The 21,415-nt window shown below is 40.9% G+C and overlaps 1 protein-coding gene across 5 annotated transcripts in view; it reads left to right on the forward strand.

Moving 5' to 3' along the window:
• DENND3 (DENN domain containing 3) overlaps window positions 1-21,415 on the forward strand; it is a 48,168-nt gene that overhangs the window by 8,850 nt on the left and 17,903 nt on the right. For 2 of the 5 annotated variants that reach the window (XR_012087017.2, XM_072999396.2), the window contains exons 5-12: window positions 797-908; window positions 4,033-4,152; window positions 7,436-7,654; window positions 10,486-10,607; window positions 10,892-11,047; window positions 13,718-13,814; window positions 20,064-20,167; window positions 20,550-20,731. Coding sequence is in view for 4 of the 5 variants with exons in the window: in XM_072999396.2 (XP_072855497.2) it covers window positions 797-908; window positions 4,033-4,152; window positions 7,436-7,654; window positions 10,486-10,607; window positions 10,892-11,047; window positions 13,718-13,814; window positions 20,064-20,167; window positions 20,550-20,731 (1,112 nt within the window). In the remaining variant the exon portion in view is untranslated. Of the gene's footprint in view, window positions 1-796; window positions 909-2,004; window positions 2,376-3,768; window positions 3,787-4,032; window positions 4,153-7,435; window positions 7,655-10,485; window positions 10,608-10,891; window positions 11,048-13,717; window positions 13,815-20,063; window positions 20,168-20,549; window positions 20,732-21,415 lie in introns of those variants that run through there. The other 3 variants (XM_020804549.3, XM_078392015.1, XM_020804548.3) reach the window with 3 other exon arrangements.

Raw genomic sequence — 21,415 nt, forward strand, 5'->3', positions numbered from 1 at the left:
AGTCTCTTTGAGACACCTCTCAGCAGGAGAAAGGCAGTCTACAAAGGAGGCAAAATAAATAAAATAAATAAATCAGTATGTAGAAGAAAGAATTTCTTTTTGACTCATTCTGAGCCAGTTGCCTAAAGGACAAGAACTCATGTAGCAGATTTCTTCGATCAGACTATGTTGGGGAGCGGGGGAGAGGAGAGTAATTGTATTCAGTATGTAGTCTGAAATCCTGTTACCTAGCATAGTAAGTTGCAATTAGACTAGATCCATCTGAATCTATGGGTCTTATGAAGGAGCTGACTTACCAACTCCCTACTGATTCTATGGGCCTAGTGCAACCTCTTACATTAAGCAACAGTATTTTAGCTATAGTCTGTGTAGTGGTGGAAATATAGTTTTTCTGAAATACAATCGCATATTACTTGTTGCCTTGTACTGTAAAATATCCAACTTCTAAATTTTTTAAGTTGTAGATTCCTCAGACTATAGCTAGTAAATGAGCCTACAAGTGTAAGGCTGAAAAACTGGTTTAAACTTGGCTCCATGAATTGGCAAAGCTCTGGAGGGAGTTTCTGGAAAGGAAATTTCTGGAATCTTAGATATTTATTTGTTTACTTACAAAATGTATTAGAATTTAATCATACAAAATCAAACTGAGACACAGACAGAAAAAAGTGATACAATGAAGTAGTAGTTAAATACAGGAGATAAATGTTTGGAAGGAATGAGGATTCTCTTAAAAAGTAATGTTGGTCTCCAGTTTAAACATTTTTCTTCTTATTTGCTATCATTTCCTTTATTGCAGTTTATTGGTGCAGTTGAAACCTTACAAAGATTTAGATGTCAATGACCATATAAAAGAATTTGCAGCAAAACTGTCTTTGATACCCAGTCCTCCTCCAGGACCACTCCACTTGGTAAATACTTAGAATTCTATGTTTGATCTTGCCGTATGGTAGTTTCCTGAATGGATTTATGTGAAACAAGAAACTTCAAATCTTACCCTTTGAGTTGATTTTAATAATTCCCCAAGCATGTAGTCCAGAAAACACAAACCTGCACACCTCTAATTCAAATGCAAGTCATTGTTACCAGCAAAGTCAAATAGGGCGCTTGAATTCCAGTGAAGAAGTGTTGGGTGGGAAGCACATATTTAAGCTTTCTTTACCTTTTATCCTTCCCTCTACTTTCCCTCCCACCAAGCCATTTTCACAGAAATGAACCTGGCAGTTTGAGAAACAGCTGAGGTGGGAGAGTTGCAAGGAAAATAGTAGTACATGTTGGAAGGGTTTAGAACTCCTGTTAAAACCACTGCAAAGGGCCCTAACTGCTCTTTTACTTCTGTTGAGTGTTAACCTGTTTTTGAAAATGCAGACCTGTTCCTGTCCTGTATACAGTGGTGCCTCGCAAGATGAATTTAATTAGTTCCGTGGTTAATGTTGTCTTGTGAAAAATTCATCTTGCGAAATGCGTTTTCCCATAGGAATGCACTGAAATCTAATTAATGCATTCTTATGGGCAAAAAAAGTTAGAACAAAGTCAAATTTGGTTTACAAATGGTTTATTAAGTGCTCTTTAAAGCCATACATATTGTGCAGACGATTTCAAAAATTTCAATCAGAAAACTTAACTTTTTAAACCTCATAGAAAAACATTTAAAAATCAGCAACCATGAGGCAGGAACATCTGCCTTCACTGAAACTGAACAGAAACAGCCACTAACAGTCCTTAGATTGTGCAAAACTCTTTAGAAAGTGCATTTTCAAGACATGTAAACATACAGAAACCAACAGTACAGAAACTTTTTACATTTCACATTTTAAAGTGAACAAGTGAGGCTGAAGTCTTCTAATAGAAAACATTCATCTTGCGAAGCACGGCCATAGGAACATTCATCTTGAGAGTCATCAACCCTATCGCCAAAACCATTCATCTTGCGAGTTTTTTGTCCCGCGAGGCATTCGTCTTGCGAGGCACCACTCTATTTCTCTCCTTCCTTTCCCTGTTTTCTAGGACCTCTTCCTGTTCTGCTTTTCCACTTCAGCCTCTCTGTGCCTGCCCATCGGTCAAACTGATTTTAACTTCCTTCCAAGATGGTAAACTGCAGAATGTACAATCTCTTTATAAAAGATGGCATTGCTTATGGAATGTATCCAGAAGGTTTTGTTCTCAGTGCAGGGTATTGGAGGATACAGTACATGCAGTCCTCATACTTTCTCTTTGTCAGGAGCTTGTCCTAGGGACTGGTTGAGTGTTTGTCAGCTGGTGCCTTACCACAAGAGGTTCCAGGGGACTTATCTTGACATTAGAGTGCAGGACAGTTCTGTATAGTCCTCTCTTGGACTAGTCTGCATGAGGACATATCACTGAATGAGATAACTGATGTAAGTTTTCTGTTTGCATTATACCATTGAACTTCTATAGCAACTGCTTATAATGATATTTCTGTAGCAAAGAGTCACACATTCATGTTCTATGTAATTCTATCATTGGCATTCATTGTCTTAGTTGATCAGGTCAGTAGTAAAACTGTTAATATCTCTGGAATTAGTAAAAATGTCTTGATAAAAAATGTAATGTATTAGAATAGATTATCTAGTATTCTTACTTGGTCCCTATTGGGATATTCAGGATCTGGGAATATGTTTTAGAAATTTGCCCTCTGCTTGGGCATCTCGCAGCTGCATCATCTTTTCTGTGGGGAAGATGATTTTCTGAAGAAGAAAATCATCTTTTCCATAATTAAAAAGTTAAAAATAAGATAAGCTCTTTTGTTCTCTAGAACTATTGTCAGGCAAAGATTTATTTTTTTAATTTTTGCACTTCTGGACCACCCGTCTGGCCAAATGGTCACTTTGAGTGGTGCAGAACAATAAAACAGTAAACCAGCCAGTATGAAATGTGGTGTTAAGTTTGAATGTTCCAGAATTTGACCAGATGCCCTCGTTTAATGAAACCAAACTGCTGAGGGCATTATATCTAGCCCAGTTTTTGACCTGTTTGCATTATCCCCCATTTTATATAGTTGTTTCTTGAGGAAAATGACTGAAGAATTCAAAAGCTCAACTTACTTGTGACTTTCTAGCAGACCAGTGAAAGTGATCTCAGACTGGATTGCTATGGATGGATCACATGGCTTTTTTTAAAAAAATTGGTATTTTCTGAAGAACAAAAATTTCTTTAGTCATGGAGGCATTCCTGAGCCATGAAACATTGATGTTCTGAATCATGGGGGGGGGGACCTCCTCAAAGAGAAAAAGCGCTTATTTTTTTAAAAAGTTACTCCCCACATGAAGAGAGTGATAGAAATGTACAATCAGAAGGTAGAGGAACACGCTCTCTTCATATATTTACCCTACCATGATTTTGTATGTCTGAACAGGGCTATTGATAATGTCAGATGTGAGAAAAGTTTTATTTACAACCAGTAGCTGAAATTCTGTTGCCATAATCTATGCTGCTTAAGGGTGATGATGTCATCGGCAGTAGTGATTTTTTTTTAAAAAATTAAGCATTTCTGACTGCTCTCCCAAAGTTCCTAAGGCTCCTAGATAATTTATCTCATTGTTGGGAACCTGCAGAAGCTGTGCTACAGGAAGAAGAACTGTTTCATGACCAAAACTCTGGACTCTCCAGGGGCAGGTTTTGATAATTATAACCTTCCCCCTACCACCCTATAGCTTCCACAGGTTCCCACTGATGAAAGAGATGATCCAGCAGCTTCTGGAAGGCACTTGGAAGGGTGTCACCTCTGAAAAATCATAGTTGCCAACGACACCATCAGCCTAATCCAGTGTAAGATACAGCAAATAGAATTTCAGTCAGTGTCTCAGCTAAAGAAATGCTAAAGTTTGTAAGTAAATGTGATAATGTAGCATGTGGTGCTTAAGCTGATTTGTGTCTCCTTTGCATATAAAATCATTTTTCTTTGTTCTTGGGAGTCCTAGGCTTAAGAAGTGAATGGTCACTTTTTGTTACAGTTTAATGACGTTATCTATAAAAACCCAAACAAACTTAACTATCGTATTTCTGTTGTACTAGGTATTTAATATGAAGCCTATCCAAGTGATATTTCCATCTCAGGAAGATCCTGATAGTCCAATTGTTGATTTGGATCTACACCTTCCCTTCCTTTGTTTTAAACCAGAGCAGGTTTTACAGGTATGACATGAATTGTTCCAAGCAGGTAGAATCTTATCTCGTATGTTGTTTGTAAAATTGCAGATCATTACTTCAGCCTATTCATTGTTTTCAAAGTTTGGAATGAGCTCCCTGAAGGATCTGGACATTGAGAGTGAGGGAACACCTACATGCATTAAGGAGAGGTACCGGATGCTGTGAATCTGCTTTTATCTTTCTACTCTGCATGTTGCTAGTGTGTCAATAAAGTTCTTCTACTGCTACCATCCGGCTGCCTTATCAGTTCTCCCTTCTCCTTCTGCCTTCTGTGTTATGAAGCATGCCACTCCTGACTTCCTGAAACGATTGAACTGCTTCCTTGTTGGGCTTTACTGTGGGGGCACTTCCTTTCCCAGCAGTGGGAGGAAATGGCCAGAAGAAGAGGTCACAGGTGAGTCACCTGAGAAAGAAAGAATTTTCATGCAGTTGACGAGGACATCCTAAAGCTGTCACAAAGAATCCCACTGCGAGGCTTGCACTGGCCATCTCCTGAGTGTGGCAAGTCCAGTTTGCTTCTTCTGTTTGCTCTGATTAGTTCCTTGTCCTCTTTCTCAATAACCACTTTTGCTTCAATTTTAAACTTCCCCTCTGTTTCTATTTTTTTAAGAAATGGCTCCCTTTTTATTTTTCTTCCCCTTCCTTTCTTTCCGCTCTTGGTGAACATGATTCTCAGCAGGGTCCCAGTTTTTCTGCAGACTCTTTTAGTGCTGCTGGCAACCCTGTCACGAAGCCACCAGGACAGCCGCTCCTGTCTTTTTGGAAGGTGGTAGTTTTCTGAATTCTGGCTTCTAACAATTAGTCAGCAGTATTAAGAATGAATAACACCTAACATTCACGTTTCTACCTCTCTCTGTCCTCTCTCTGTGGAGTGTTGGGAGTTTCAGGAGGAGACTGCCAAGAAGGGGCGAGTAAACATGGGAGAGGGCCCTTCCTCCATCACAGGTAGTGAGGCATCCCACCCTGAATTTTGGCCTTCGACATAATAAATTACTTTCTTGTTTAAAGGCATATAAAATTATGCATGGTGTGGACAAAGTAAAAAGAGCTAAATGTTGAATGGCGTGCGTTCAAGAAAGACAAAAGCAACATAGTACATGATTAAACTGCAGAGTTCACTTCTGTAAATTATGGTAAAGGACACCAGTTTAGGTGACAAAGGTTCGAATTGGTGGAGAACGAGAGGGCCTTCTCTATGGCTGCTCCCAGACTTTGGAACTCCCTCCTGCAGGAGGCTAGGCTTTTGTTAGCTTTAATATTGTGTCTAAATATGTAAGCTGCCTTGGGTCCTTTTAAGTAGAATGGTGGTCAGTAGGAAGGAAGGAGCTGATGGTGGGTTGAATGAATGAATGAATGAATGAATGAATAGATAAATGAAAAAATAAATAAATAAGAATAAAGGTATCAGTTGCTAACAACAACAAAGGGTCTGTGCTAAATCTGGAATAGGGTCCAGTGGCTTCTGAATGAAGAGCTTGTTGCCGGGGAACAACACTGGGAGAGGGCAGTTGCTTAGTATTCCAGATGGGCCTTGGTCTGATCCAACATGACTCTTCTCATATTTTAATCATCACCAACAATGGGCTGAAGTGTGCTTCATTCTCTCAACAGGACAAGGGGATGGACATGGCAGCAGTAGAATAACTGGATAGTGGCTGTAGCATATTTGCTGACAGTAATCTGACACCTCTCCTCCTCTCTCTGTAAAATCTGACCCCTGTCCCCCATGTTCCTTTTCATGTTTGGGTCATTTTCAGCAGGTGGGAACTGTGACAACAATCCGTATGAACTTTAAAAGAGTTCTCTGCACATATATAGTTGAAATGTGGCCTGACTTTCCCATAACATCCAAGTGCATGATGAACTCTTTGAAATAGGTGTTATTTTTAGTGTTAGGAAGAGTCATTATAATAGTTTAAAAGAAACCACTTGTCAAGAGACTGGGAAAATGAGGGATCACCGTTTCTGTTGTTTTTCTGGAAAATTAGACCTTGTAGTTTGTGCAGAAGAGGAGCCGACTGTGTGTGTGGGGGATATTTACTGGTAATTGGTAAGCAGCAAACACTTGCATCCTATCTCTATGAGAAATGAAACTGCAAGGCCAGACTGAGTTTACTCTTTGATACAGAGTTAATTAGGAGAATGATTTCGGCTGAAATGAGGGAAGGGGGAAGAACTTACTCTCTTTTTCATGAACCTTCAGGGAAACTCGATGTCTGATTAGCAGATCTTCTGGAAGAGTCTGGAAACTGGAATGTTGGGTATAAAATTGGGGAGAGAAGTTATTTAGTTTAGCCTAATTACCTCTTAGAAGAACTTTATGCTCATTTGCTGCTTTACTACATGACTTGGATTTCATATATACTCTGAGGCTATGCTGAAGCTTTGTCAAGATGTAAGTATTAGCATAGGTTAGCTAGCTTTCTTATTTTCTTGTGGAATTGTTCTGAAATTGTTCTTGCCTCAACCTTTTGATTGCTTATTTTGCTCCTCCAGCCTTTTTGACTATTCTGTAAATGTTGAAAATGTTTTGACATTTTTCTCCATGTGATTTTTCATTACCTTTAATAAAATATATCAGAATATTTTACCTTCCTGGGTTTTACCCATACCAGGACAATCAGGGTAGTTTGGCTGAGGGCTTAGTGTGGACATCTTTGACCTGGAGTAAATATTGACACCATTTACCAGTGATAGATGTTGTTGCTTAATCATATGATATAATCTGACACAGTTCAGTGCTTATCACCAAAACTCTTGTGGTTCTGAAGTTGAATTGAGGGAACACGTTCTGGCAACTGGATTTTAATTCAGAAGTTTGTCTTCTGAAAGGTTTGTTTTCGAATAAAAGCTGATGCAAGTCTAAAACAGAATCATTGACTGTTACATGGAAATGTGCAAAGCCTTTTAAAATCTTGGGCAAAGGTAATCCAGACCACGCAGGGGCCTTTTCATCTCAAAGATGGATAAGCTTTTGTACAACTTATCCATGTTTGAATGCTGGGCTGATGCTCTTGGCCTGAAAATCTGTTCTCTTGGAGTGAAAATTTGTTCTTCTTTAATGCAGCAGCCTCACTGGAGGCCAAGTGCTTGTGGTAACTATTGAGGATGCTAGATCAGCAGATTATTGCTTAGGGAAGTTCATTGTTTCCATATGAATGAGATGGTGCTGATTTTTTTCAAGTGAGCCAACAGAACAGTAAAACACTAGATGCCCTTCTGTTCTATATTTCCCTGTACCTTCACCAATTTTTCTCTCTCTTCCCAGATAATAACTTGTATTTTGACTGAGCGGAAGATTGTTTTCTTCTCTTCTGACTGGGCGTTGCTAACACTAATATCTGAATGCTTCATGCTGTACGTGCATCCTATTCAGTGGCAACATACTTTTGTGCCAATTCTGTCTCGTCAGATGTTGGATTTTGTAATGGCACCGACGTCTTTCCTCATGGGGTGCCACGTGGATCACTTCGATGAAGTTTGCAAGGTCTGTTGCCAGTCATTTCCGGATTCCCTTCACTCATGTTTTGTCTTCACGTTGATATTTATGGGGACTTCAGTGAAATGTATATTTCTTTATGCTTCCTGATGCAAATTGCTTTAGAAATGAGTGGTGTGTGGGTTGGAGACTACTACTACAACAGGCGTTAGCCTAAAAGGACATCGAGCTCCAAAACCTCTGCCAAGGATTTGGTGCCCCCCCCCCTTTTTGTGCCCCAGCTGAAGCCTCCTTACCCCCCGAATGGTATCTATTTTATATTCAGATTCTGTACGAAAAGGTTTCTCTCTTTTAGTTAATATCCTCTATTGCCTCTGGTATTATATAGCTTTTGTGATGTGGGTCTAATGCTTTCTTATTGTTGACAGCTAAATATCTTCTAAGATTCATGTAAAATTAAATATTAAGGAAAGTTTGGTTTGGAACAATCAAAAGGTTTTTATTCAGATATCATAGGCAAATGAGAAGAGAAAGGTAGATTCTAGGATATATCAAATAAAGGGTAAAATTATACAAATGCAGGAGCAGGTGATACGTTTATTAGACTGCTAAAAAACCAACCAAGCAAGCCGTCTGTTGTTGCAAAGTTATTGTAACATATAAAAATATTATTTTGTATTCAAATGCAAAATAACTATTTTTCACAGATTCTCTGAACAGCACGCTCTCAATAAAATTCTTTTCAACTCTCCATCACAATACTGTCTCATTAACTCTTTCTCTGACTCTGATTACCCTCTGTTGGACTCTTCAGCAGTCCCTGACTGCCCTGGCTCTCAAAACAGGCTCTCACTCAGCTGCCAGCTCCCGACACAGTCCAGTCACATCAGCCAACCAACATTTAGCTTTGCACTCAGCCTTCTACTGTCCATGTGTCAGTCATACTAACGAGTAGCACTGAGCCTATGCATGCGTGCTGTTAAAGCACCTAGAGCCATTCCTCATGCAAACCTGCCACCAATTATATTTACAAAGATACTTAGACTTTTGGCTAGCATGCGCAAAATCACAACGTTTAGCAACCTTGCTTAAGCACGAGGCAGGAGATAATTTCCTCAATTCTGGCAGTGAAAAGAGAACCATAACAAATAACAGTTGGTTGCCCTTCCTTGATGCTATTCTGCTGCCTAAGGCTGGTGGCCTTGCTTGCGCTGGGTGACTTATCTTGAGAGTCAGACTTGTGCTGGCCTGGGTTCTAAGCTTCTTTAGGAACGACGCTGCAAACACTGGCAGATTTTGCAAAAATAATGCTTGTTCATCCTCCAGATGAGCCTATGTGCAATCATTTCCTGGTTGTACTGCAGGATGTGGCTGTCATATCTGGAAGCAGCCCCTTATCAAACTTGAGGCCAGGATCTTAGGTTTTGTGCCACTTCCTTTAGAAATAAAAGTGTTGTGTACACTGCTTTGGATTCAGACTACTTAAATGAGTGTGACGAAAAGGTTTTGAAGTCTGGTCTCTTCTTATTTTATCCAGAGATAAAATGCACCAATAGATGAATATATATTAAAAATTGTTGTGGGTAAAACATGTACTGTGATTGGGTTCATTGGTTCATTAAAGATCTGAAGCAGCTCCTCCTTTTTGGCAGGAAATGATGACTGAGTCTCTTTTTGAACGTTAACAGATTTATTTAGTTTAACCTTAGATGAGTCTACAACAACTTCTGTTGGTTCAAAACAATTAAGATCTGGTAACTGACCAAATGATGGACATACCGCGATGATGATAACTCTGTCTAGAAATTGACCAGATACATTGGGGGGCTGGCCCAAAACGTTCCTGGTCGGTGGGCTTCCTCAGCGGAGCACTCCGGACCACGCATATAGTCCCACAACAAGGGTGTCTGGCCCAATCTCCCTCCGGCGGTGGATGGTTCAAGGAAGGGTCCAGCTGGATCACCTTCCTCGAGTGACCTTGTCCCCGTGGAAAGACCACAACCGTCCATTCTAGAGCTTCTGCCGATGTCCCTTTTTCTTTAGACTTGTCCGGGTCAGGTAGCAACCCTCCTACCTTCAAATTAGGGAAGTCCTCGAACAAACCACACATTCTATCATATTCTTATTCTCTTTTCTCCCCCTCTTTTCCCTTCCCTTTCTTCTTTCTCCCTCTTCTTGGTACACTGAACTGTCTCCTCCTATTTTGTTCCCCTATATCCTCCTCCCACATGGGCAAAATTAATTCCTCCTCCCCTTCTCCCTCTCTCTCTTCCACTAGACAGACTTCAATCTTCTCTTTCCCCTTTGATTCCCTTCTTTTCCCTTCCTCCACACTCAACTCCTCCCTTTCTATTCTCTCCTTCTATATCTCTCTCCCGCTCAGATGTCTCTAGCTGAGGGGTCGGCTCACTCTGTTCGTTCTCTTTTGGGTCTACCGCTCCTTCACATGTATCCTAGCTGTTTCAATAAAGTTGTAGTATGAATGCTAGATTTCTAAATCTACAAATAATGATACACAAGATGCATAATTTATAGTTTAAATCATTTCCGTTGTGAGAACTGGCATGAGTAAATGCTTCTCGTGGCGCAGTGGTTAAACCGCTGTACTGCAGCAAAAACTGTGCTCACGACCTGGGGTTCAATCCCAGGTAGCGGCTCAAGGTTGACTCAGCCTTCTATCCTTCCGAGGTTGGTAAAATGAGTACCCAGCTTGCTGGGGATGGGGGGCAATGTGTAGCCTGCATAATTAACTTGTAAACTGCCCAGAGAGTGCATGAAGTGCTATGGGGTGGTATATAAGGGGAGGGGGCTTTGAAATACTACAGTCTTAAATTATTAACATCTTTGTTTCTTAACATCTTTGTTTCTTAAATGAAAAGGAGGCAGATGATTTAATTCTAATTAACATTGACAATGGGGACATTGCACAATCTAAGTCCTCTGAAGAGGAGACTGAAATTCCAGACATCCCACTAGAAGCTGGAAGAAAGTTTATAACAAGGTAAGAGGAATGGACGTAAATGAACATTGAAATGGTTAAGCATATGTTGCTTTCTTCAGGAAATGAAATATTAGCCTTGAACAGAACAAAAGAGATTATATCCGCTTAAATTTGTGTGTATTACATAGTAATGTAATTTAACTTTCTTTTCATTCCACTTATGCAATGAGATAGCTCCAAAGGGCTGTTTATCTTAAAGACCATGGTTATCCTGCTGCATCTTCAATTTTGCAGCCCAGAGCATCCCCTGAAAACCTTGTTTTTTCCTCTTTTTCTTCCTAAAGAGCTGAAAATCTTTCCATGCACTATGATCTAGAACTCTGCCATCTCAGTTCCTGCATAGACCTTGGTGAAGTACAGTTGCATAGAAGGAACTGGCAGCGGAGGCTGAATGCAGAAATTCAGCAGATTACTCTTCAGTTAATAGTCAATATCTTCAGGTAAGTCAAGAGGGATTTCTTGTTTAATGCACAATCCTGAATATCAGTAGCACTTGCTTTATGCCTTTAAGATTATTTTCTTGTCTTCTGTACCAAAGCTGAGTCTGGGTATTAGTAAAAGAATAAGTGAGGCTTTGAATCTGATGTTCCCTGAATGTTAAAATGGCCCCGCTTCACAGCAGCTGCGCTCATGAGCTCCTAGGGCTTCCATATGAGTGAGGAGTCCATCATTATCGCTGCACAAGAGTGCAGTGTTGCTGTTGTGCAGCAGAGCACACCAGCATTCTACAAAGCAATTCTAAGAATGGGGACAGCCCAAACAAAAAAATTCAACTTGTAATTTTCAGACTTTGAGACTGGACTTCAGATTGGCACCAAGTTTGACACATGAGCAAAAGGTTTTCAGGGTTTTCAAGTTATGATTTGCTAAAAACTGTTCCCTTCCCTTCAGAACATGGCCAAAGAGCCCGAAAATCCCACAACAACCATTAGATTCCAGCCGTGAAAGCCTTCACAAATACATTGCTCCTTTCCCCCTGAAGAAACAAGCAACCTTTATATGCTCCCAGATTAAAAATAGCTCACACAAATTGAAAATATCTTGAAAGAGAATAGTTGGTCTCACCTTTTTTTTTTAATTTGGAAAGAATCCAGGCTGCAGAGACTAAAATACTGAGCCTTTTCAAAAGCATGAAGCAGTCAGCTTTGCTATAAATTGAACACATGTTGAACAGGCTCACCACCAAGAGCATGCAAGGGTAAAAATATTTTAAAAGATATTAAAAAGAGAATAGAGTACAAATCTGCCAAAGCTCACTCATTTAAGTTGTGAAATTATGTTTTTTTGCTTTGTCCTCGGGATGGTCTTACTCAGTATTAGCAGAGCTTTGGTGCCTATATCCTGTTATAAATTCAACCGTTCTACCCATCTTGTCACTATACAATTGTCTGATAATTAAGGAAAAAAACTCCAAATATGTAATGTGTTGTCAAGTCACATCTCTTGTGCAGTGACTATATGAGTGAATCTGGAAGTTGCGTCGTTATGGCAACTGGACTTCTTTCTTATTAGGTTGAAATGCTTCACTACTCATTCAAGTAATTTCTTCAGTCTGAGGAGAGTTGGTATATCAGGGGTCTCCTGACAACCCCCGTCAAACTGAGGAAGTTATTTGGATGAGTAGCGAAACGTTTCAACCTAACAAGAAAGAAGTCCAGTTGCCATGATGACTCATCTTCCGGATAACCTCACCTGGATGACTGAGAATCTTCAGAGATAGATGAGTGAATGGCCTCCAGAAGGTCCTTATCGTTAACACCTCTGCTCAGATCTTACAAACCAACGGTATCTCATGTTAGTTTGTTCTCTCTTCTGTGCCCCCCTTTCTTAGTAATATTGACCTTTCCAGAGGTTCTGCTCAGGTCTTCCAAACTAGCTATGGCTTCCTTTGTTAAGACAATCTGCCTCGCATTAGGTCTTCCTCTCTTGCTACTCCTTCCCCAAAACTTCCTGGCAATATTATATTTTCTGGTCGGTTCTGTATTCTCATTATTAAATACATGGTAGGATAGTTTCACTTTACTCATTTTTACTCTAGTGAGAATTCATGGTTGATTAAGCACCCTCCCCCATTTTTTCCTTTCAGACTGTCTTTGGTATGTGTAAGGTTCTTGCTCCACATCCCATTTCAAAAGTATTGAATTACAAGCCATTTTGAGACATTCCTATTAGGGAATTCTCACCCCATGTTCAGGGAGAGCAGTCTAAACCCCTTAATTGTCTTTAATCCGTGGAGGCTGATGAGTCCATATGACTTGGAAACCTGATTTTCCAGTGTTTCCATTCCCATGGAAAATCCTGTGGATAGTGAGAGCTTCTCTGTTCATGCTCCCTGCTCTGCCTGGGAACAAGAGTCCTCCCACTGAATGTAGACACAGTATGAATACATCTGCTTTCCTCACTTGTAAAATACAAACACTGCATTTTTAAATACCGGAATGTCAAGGACTTTTCCTGTACGGTAGTACTTCCCTTTCATTGTAGCTAATTGATGTTGCTTTTCAAATGAGGTTTATAGTTGTAGTCGTTAAAATGATCAGAATCATGTTGCTTATGTTGTTTACTGGATTGCAAAGAGTATCCATTTTGAAGGAAATCAACCCTGAGTGCTCACTGGAAGGACATATCCTGAAGCTGAGGCTCCAATACTTTGGCCATCTCCTGAGAAGAGAAGACTCCCTGGAAAAGACCTTGATGTTGGGAAATAGTGAAGGCAAGAGGAGAAGGGGAAGACAGAGGACAAGGTGGTTGGACAGTGTCATTGAAACGACCAACATGACTTTGACCAAATTCCCGGAGGCAGTGGAAGACAGGAGGTCCTGGCGTTCTCTGGTCCACGGGGTCACGAAGAGTCGGACACGACTTAACGACTAAACAACAACAACATATTGTTTACATTTATGCCATTTGCTTTGGTTCTTGATATTGATACGACGTGGGCCTTTCCTGCTGAACTGTGCTGACCCATGTGGGAAAAGACTGTTGCGTGAAATTTCTGGAAGAGGGTTTTGATTGGAGTTCAGTCCGTTGTATGCATAATGTTTCCTACCCCAATGAAAAATTATATTTATGATTTTTTTCACCTTGCTTTAATCCTCTTTTACCAACAGGGAGGTGAAAGACCATTTGAATTATGAGCACAGAGTATTTAATAGTGAAGAATTCATGAAAACAAGAGCAATAGGTGATCAGCTGTTTTACAGAAAGGTAAATCTTCAGAATTTATGTAAGTCATTTCCCCCGGTTTTACAATGACAACTGGCTTTTAAAGAAGAATATTTTGGATTTGATCTGTAGCTTCCTTTAACTTACTTCCTATATAAAGGGGAAAGTCTAGGCATTTGTTAGTTTCTCTTAAGACAGTTGCTGTTAGACAGCTTAGGTTGTTGGTTAGACTATATTTTGGCTGGTATTTATTATTACATTTGTGTAATTACTTGACATATTTGTTAAATTGCCATCTGACAATGGGTGAAATCTCGTTGGTGAAAGTTCTGTGACCTAAAGCTGAGACTAGGAATAATGCTTAGAAGAATTGAAGGCAGAAGGATGAGAGGAGGACTGAACATGAAATAGATAAAGGAAGCCACGGGTTTGAGTTTGCAAGACCAGAGCAGGGCTGTTAATGACAGAACCTTTTGGAGGTCATTAATTCACAGCATTGCCATAAGTTAGAAGCAAATTGGCAGTACACAACAACAGAAGCAAAATATATGTTACAGCATACCTATATTAATCTCAGCATCCTTCATAATAATTGCATTTTAACAATGACAGAGTGACGTTTGTAATACATGTACATACAAATTCTTCTTTGTGGTCTCATTGAATCATCCCCATGGGTCCCTCTGTCATTCTAGAGCAGGGGTCTCAAACTCAATTTACCTGGGGGCCGCTGGAGGCAGAGTCTGGGTGAGGCTGGGCCGCATCAGATTTTCCACCAAGCGGAGCAAGAGCCCGAGGAAGCTGCCCAGGAGTTTCCTTAGCCCAGCTAGGGCTCTGAGGAGGAGGAGTGTGCGAGCCATCGTCGCCAGCCACGACCCGCTCTGGCTCCTTCTTCACTACCACCACCACCAGCAACAGCAGCACAAAGAAGCTGAGAAGGGAGGGAGCGCCGGCGACCGCCTAGCGGGGGGGAGGAGGGCACGGCATAAAGTTTTTTTTAAAAAAAGCCTCACAGAATCACCTTGCCAGAGGAGAAAAGCCCCCATCAGTACCCGTGAAATTAAACAGAATGGGGTGGGCCCCCTACAGGTGCATGCACGCACACACACACACACACGGATGTCCAGCAACCTTCCTCTGATGCCCCCCCCCTCAAAAAAAGGCACACTCAGGCAGGCTGGCTGGCAGGCTGCAGTTCCGGATGGAGGGTGCAAGATGTGCTGTCTTGGCAGTCAGCCAGCAAGCAAGGCGAGGCTTTTTTGACTCTTGACAGCAGAGGATATGTGGGTGCTTCGGGGGGGGGCAGGCAAGGCGGGGGCCACAAACTATCATCCGGCAGGCCGTAAATGGCCCCCAGGCCGCATGTTTGAGACCCTAGAGCTTTATCCCTCTCTTTCATGTGCTGCGTCTCCCAAGGGCATCCTCTCAGTTCCCTGTAACCACTGCCAGGGCAGCTTCCTCAGAATGTCTGGAGTTTCATTGAAAAGTATTGCTTACCTGTACAGTATTTTCTCTCCAATTCTTACTTTCCTATTTAAATAGTTGTTATCTTTTTTTGAAAAGTCCTCTTTAAAAATATATTTGTCCACAGTTGTGTTCAGCAACTGAAGGGCTTAACTTCTTCAGAACTATTCTCAGATTCATTGGTTAAGAGAGTTTTGAGAGGGTTAAACAATATTTATCGAGACCCGAGATTTTTGACACATCAATAGTCTTTGTTTTTAGTGTTAAACCAACTAACAAGCTCCCCATTTGATTGAACCAATGGCCACAGCAAACTTAAGTCTACTATTGTGTAAGACTGTGCATGTCATACAGTGGTGCCTCACTTAACGACTATAATCCGTTCCAGGAAAATTGCATTAAGCGAAAACATTGTAAAGCGAAATTAAAAACCCCATTGAAACGCATTGGAAACCATTCAATGCGTTCCAGTGGGATAAAAACTCACCGTCCAGCGGAGATCCTCCATACAGCGGCCATTTTCGCTGCCTGTATAGAGAGGAATCTGTCCCTAAGCACAGTGGGGAGCCATTTTAAGCACCCGGTGGCCATTTTGAAAACCCGACGATCAGCTGTTTTTGATCAGCGTAAAGCGAAAATCGGTTGCCGAAGCAGGGGACCGATCATTGCTAAGTGAAATCTCCCCATTTAGACCATCGTTTTGCGATTGCAATTGCAGTTGCAAAAAGATTGTCGTAAAGCGGATTCATCGTAATGCAGGGCAATTGTAAAGCAGGCCACGACTGTAACCTCAGTGAGGAGGGCAAGTGAGTACTCAGCTTTGCACTGTGGCAAGCCCTATCTCCAGTTCCATAAAGACAAAGTCGGCTTTATTTGCTGATATTTCATTTTTACCTAAGGTACTTACCCATTTTCATGCATGTCAACTACTACTGTTATCAACTTTCTAAATCCAACCTCCAGTTTGGAAAAAAAAACTCTTCAGATTTTAGACGTGAGGCTTGCTTTAGTTTTCTACTGTATATAGATAGAACAAGTTAAATTTATAAAACCAATTTGTTTGCTATCAAGGGAAAAGAAGAAAGCAGCTGTCTCCTCCCAGAGACTTTCCAAATGGATTGTGAAGGCAACTTCACTACCTTATACACTTGCAAATTGCCCGTTGCCAGGTACTTTAAAAGGGCCTTCCACACCAGCCGCCTTTTTGAAGGGAGTCTAGCTGCAGGACATTTGTGAGGCTGCAGTGTGGTCTCAACCCATGACTGTTGTGAACCATTATACAAGGGGGTGCTGATAGGTCTTGAGCCTTATCCAGAAAAAATTGAGCTAGGAAGCTATGAATTGCAGGGTGTATTGGCCAATTTGTCTGTATTCAGCGGTGCAAAAATCAACTACCTATGATTTTAACTTAACTTTCATTTTCCGGTCCAAAGTGAACATGGCGGCATCTCCAGAAAAGTTCAATGTAGAAGATCATAGGACGATAATCAGGTTCCTGTTTCTCCAAGGGAAAGTTGCAAAGCAGATCCATGATGAAATGCCACAAACTATGGGTGACAGTGGCCCTTCATATGCAACAGTTAAATGTTGGGTTGTCAATTTTTAAACTGGGATTTTCGGTGTTGAAATTGAGAAACCTAGTGAAAGGCCTGTTTCTTTCTCTGTGCCTGCAAATGTGAAAGCCATCCATGACATGATCATGGAGGACTGCTGAATATCAGCCAAAAGTATTGTTATATATCTGAGAATATCACATGAGAGAGTTGGTACCGTTATCCACAACAATTTGGAAATCAGAAAGCTGGCAGCAAAGTGGATCCCCAAACTTTTGACAACTGAACAAAAGAGGAAACGTGTGGAGTCATCGGTGGCTATTTTGGAACATTCTGCAAGAAATGAGTCAGATTTCCTGGGCAATCTGGTAACTGGTGATGAGACATGGATCAGCTGTTATGATCCTGAGACAAAGGAACAGTTAAGGAATGGAGGCATAGTGGTTCCCCTAGGCCAAAAAAGTTCTGAGTGGAAAGGTTGGTGCAGAAGCAAATGGCAACAGTTTTTGGGGATAAGAAGGGAGTTCTGCTGCTGGACTATCTCCAACAGGGTTCAACCATCAATGCAAAATATTACTATGCTTTATTGATGAAACTGAGGCAAAGCATCAAGGAAAAACATCAAGGAAAGCGCTCTAAAGGTGTCATCCTGTTGCATGAGAATGCCTCGTCACACACTGCAGGTGAAACAATGGCAAAACTGACCTCCTTAGGCTTTCAAGTGATGCCCCATCCAGCCTATTCTCCCAACCTGGCTCCTTCTGACTACAATCTGTTCCCCAAACTCAAAAAACACCTAAAGGGACAACGATTTGGGAGTGTTCTGGAGGCAACTAATGCTGCAAATTAGTGGTTACACCAGCAGTCGGAAGAATTTTATTTGTAGGGACTTAAGAAGCTGCAGGACAGATATCGCAAGTGCATTGACGTCCTGGGGGAATATGTAGAACAGTGTGGCAGTTACAGCTTCCTACCTCATTTTTTTTCTGGGAAAGGCTCAATACTTATCAGCACCCCCTCGTAGATTTGATGAAAGAGCAAAGACAAAGGCACCATTTAGTCGAACGGGGTTGTCTACAGCGTTAGCGTGACATCTCATCAACAAGTGAGTAATCTTGGAAGCTACCCAAGTGTGTGATTCATGGAGGCCATGAAGGAGGACAGGTTACTCACGGGTAACTGTGGTTCTTCGAGTCGCCATCCCTCACGGGTAACTGTGGTTCTTCGAGTCGCCATCCCTGAATTCATTGCTTCTCTGATACAATCCTGGATAAATTACTGTACTATTGCAAGATCCATGTCCTTGGGTGCATATGCCACCTAATGGCTAAATTTGGGCAGCAAACTGTATTTGAAAACGAAACGAGAATTAATTACAGTACTGTAGTTAGGAAAGATTTGCAAAGCAGACTTTGATCTGCATGGGCTCCCAGTTTATTTGTAAGTCGGTTTCAAAGTGTTGGTTGTTGCCCTCAAAGCCCTCAATGTTTTAGGAACATGGATAGTGGAAGAATACAGGAAGCTGTCACAAACAGAGTCAAAAGGGTGGTCTATTTAGTGCAAGTACTAAGTTACAGTGATGGTAAATCAGTTTGGTACGCCTTCCCTATAGAGATCCGCCTGGCTTTGACACTTTTGGTTTTTCAGCGCCAGGCAAAGACTTTTCTGTTTCACCAGCATTTTAATTAAATAGTATTCTTTAGCTGGCTATATGAGCCGTAGTATTTATTAATTTATGTATTTACGCCTAGAGTGGTTGTCAAATAAATCAAATAAATAATAAAATAAGTAAATAATATTAATGTTTTAATGATTGTTTTTAATATAGTATATAATAAGTATTATAATATTGTCTTTTAAAAATGGTTTTAATGTTTTTAAAGTTTTAATATTGTTGTACGCCACTCAGAGCCCACTGGTAATGGCGCGGCTAAAAAAATATTGTAAATAAATAGGTGGGTGGGTGGGTGGAGGGATGGATGGATGGATTGATCAGTCGATCGATCGATCAATCAATCAGTCAATCAATCAATCAATCAATCAATCAATCAATCAATCAATCTCCAGGATTGCAAGCAGGGACTTTCCAGAGTTTGCTTGGAGATGCCAGGGATTAAACCAGAGACCTTCTGTGCTTCACCCCTAATCTACAACCCTGCCCCACTTGACTTTGCCTGCCAGTTCAGTTCCACAGAGGTGAATGTGCTGTACTTTATGGCCCACTACTATCTTGAAGTACGACTTGAGGGCCCACTGGGTGCAGCTTCTTGGTTTTGGTTCTCAGACCCAAAACTGTCCCATTCAGGAGAAAGACATTCAGCCGTTATAAGTTTATGAGTCAGTGAAGATTATCTTCTCAGACATGTAGTCTCTGCTGATTCATTTCATAATAATAATTATATGCCATCAAGTCAACTCCCAAAGTCTGGCAAGGATTTCTTACGTATAGATTGCCCAAAAGTGGTTTGCCATTGCCTTCTTCTGGGGACACCCTGGGACTGTGCAGCTCACCCATGGCTACATAGGCTGGGTTTTCTCCTGGGAAACACAGGAGGGAATTGAATTCTAGGTCTCTGGCTCCACAACCAGACACCCAGCTCACTGAGCTGTCCAGCCGGCATGCGGATTCATTTACTGTCCCTTATTTCTTGGTCTAATCTTGCTCTGGTTTGGTTGTTGTTTCAGCTATTTCTCACTTTCAGCAGAAGTTTCAATTACTGCTCACTTTCGGCAGATGTTTTGTATACGTATTAATTTATCTATTGAAAATGGGGTGTTGTGTCCTTTAAGTTGAAGCATGGCTATATGTCTTAAAACAAGCAGATGCATTCATTGAAGGCCAGTGAGATCAGTACATAGGCATCTTCAATGAGTTCAATAAAAAAGGCAGCTCCTGTCATTCTCTGCGCATGAGGATAATCCTGGTTTGGGTGGCAGACCACATGACCACCCCTAAGTAGAAGACCCATTGGTTTTGGCTTTTTAAAAGTGTTTCAGAGCAGCAGTTAATGGGCAAAGCATTCTTTGTCAATGAGTGTTTTTAAAAAATGCACATACTGGGCGTTAAGGTGGGGTTTTTGTGGAGGACCTTCTTCACATTCCCCTGAAAACATTTTTACTGGAGACACAAGGAGTTTCAGTACAGCTCTAATTTAAGTATGTGTAAGGACGTGCACAGTTTTAAGGGGACACTGTTCAGAAGTTGGATGCCAGTGAGCACCTGGGGCTTTGAATGTGTAAACATAAAATATTGTCTTACTGTTGTGTCTTGTAGGTGTTGGAGACCTATATGTTTCACTCCTTTCTTAAAGCCCGCCTTAACAGGAAGATGGATGCTTTTGCTCGCCTAGAGCTGAGCACTCAAACTGAAGAAGACAGGTAACGTGTTTCCACTATATATTTTTAATTCTGCTTGTATGAGATTGTATGGCAAATGACTTTTTGTGCTCGCTGAGCATGTAATGTCTTGATGATGTTTTGTAATAGAAGTACAAGCAATATGTATAATCAGTTTTGTGGGGAGAAAACAAAATTTGGTTTATATTATTGCCTATGTTTTGCAAATTCTGGGCATCTAGGAGTTCTCTGAACAATAATTTGACACTTGGTCTTAGCACTAAGATCTTAGCATCAGGTTTCTATTGCTTATGACTGCAGAGAATTACTTTAAAAACATGAAAATAACAGGTTAGGAAATGTGGCTATTATAAAGGAGTACTTGCATCAAATAATTTTAAGGGATTTGCTCTTTGCTCTTTAGGTTTGGTTCAATGCTTGATAGCCCCAGGAGACTGACCATGGAGAAAATGGTTTCAAAAGGATTTAATCCTCAGCATATGATCAGCAAGCGTATGGGAATGAGTATGCCTAATCTACAAGATATTGCACCCAGAGGTGGTCCAATGAGGAGTTCGTCCCATCGAAGTATAAAGACTAAGCATGGTAAGCTGACCGTCATGATCGTTGTTCTACTATTTTTAGGTAGAATTTCATAAGGCGGCTTTCATAACTTGGGTGAGAAGAATTTGCCAGTGCCTTTTTCATGTCTGTACATTTCAAGGTTGGAGGAGAGGGAGAAGTAGCAGCTGTAGAAGTGACACTGTGGGGCCACATCCACAGTGAAGTTATCAAGTTACAGAAGAGGCTTTAGAGTAGAGGGTTGGTCCATTGATCTTCACTGTTAACAGTCTATTCACATAAGAAAGTGCAAATAACTACCCAAAATGTGCAATATCTCATTGTGAAAGGTACTTGGTCAATACTCCCACCCCCAATACAAACTATGTTGAGAAATGGGAAAGGCAGCCTGCTTCTTATTGTGTCTTTGGGAGGCTTTGAGTTAGTTGCTCATGACTAGGTTTCAAAAAGAATACACTTAGTAGGTGGTGAAAGATGTAAATGGAGGGGGAAGGATGTTTGTGCCATTTCTTTGTTCCCCCAACTTGGAGCAAGCTGATCTCTTGTTGGATAAATAACTCTGTGACTTGTGACATGTTTTTGTGAAACAGTACATACCCTGGTTTGTATTACACTTTGGTTGTTCTTTAAAAAGTCAGTTTTGTCGAATAATTTGGACTTCAATGTATTCTTGAAGGCTTTCACAGCCGGGATCTGATGGTTGTTGTA

This window comes from Pogona vitticeps, chromosome 4 (genome assembly GCF_051106095.1).
Source record: "Pogona vitticeps strain Pit_001003342236 chromosome 4, PviZW2.1, whole genome shotgun sequence".
In the NCBI taxonomy this organism is placed as follows: Eukaryota; Metazoa; Chordata; class Lepidosauria; order Squamata; family Agamidae; genus Pogona; species Pogona vitticeps.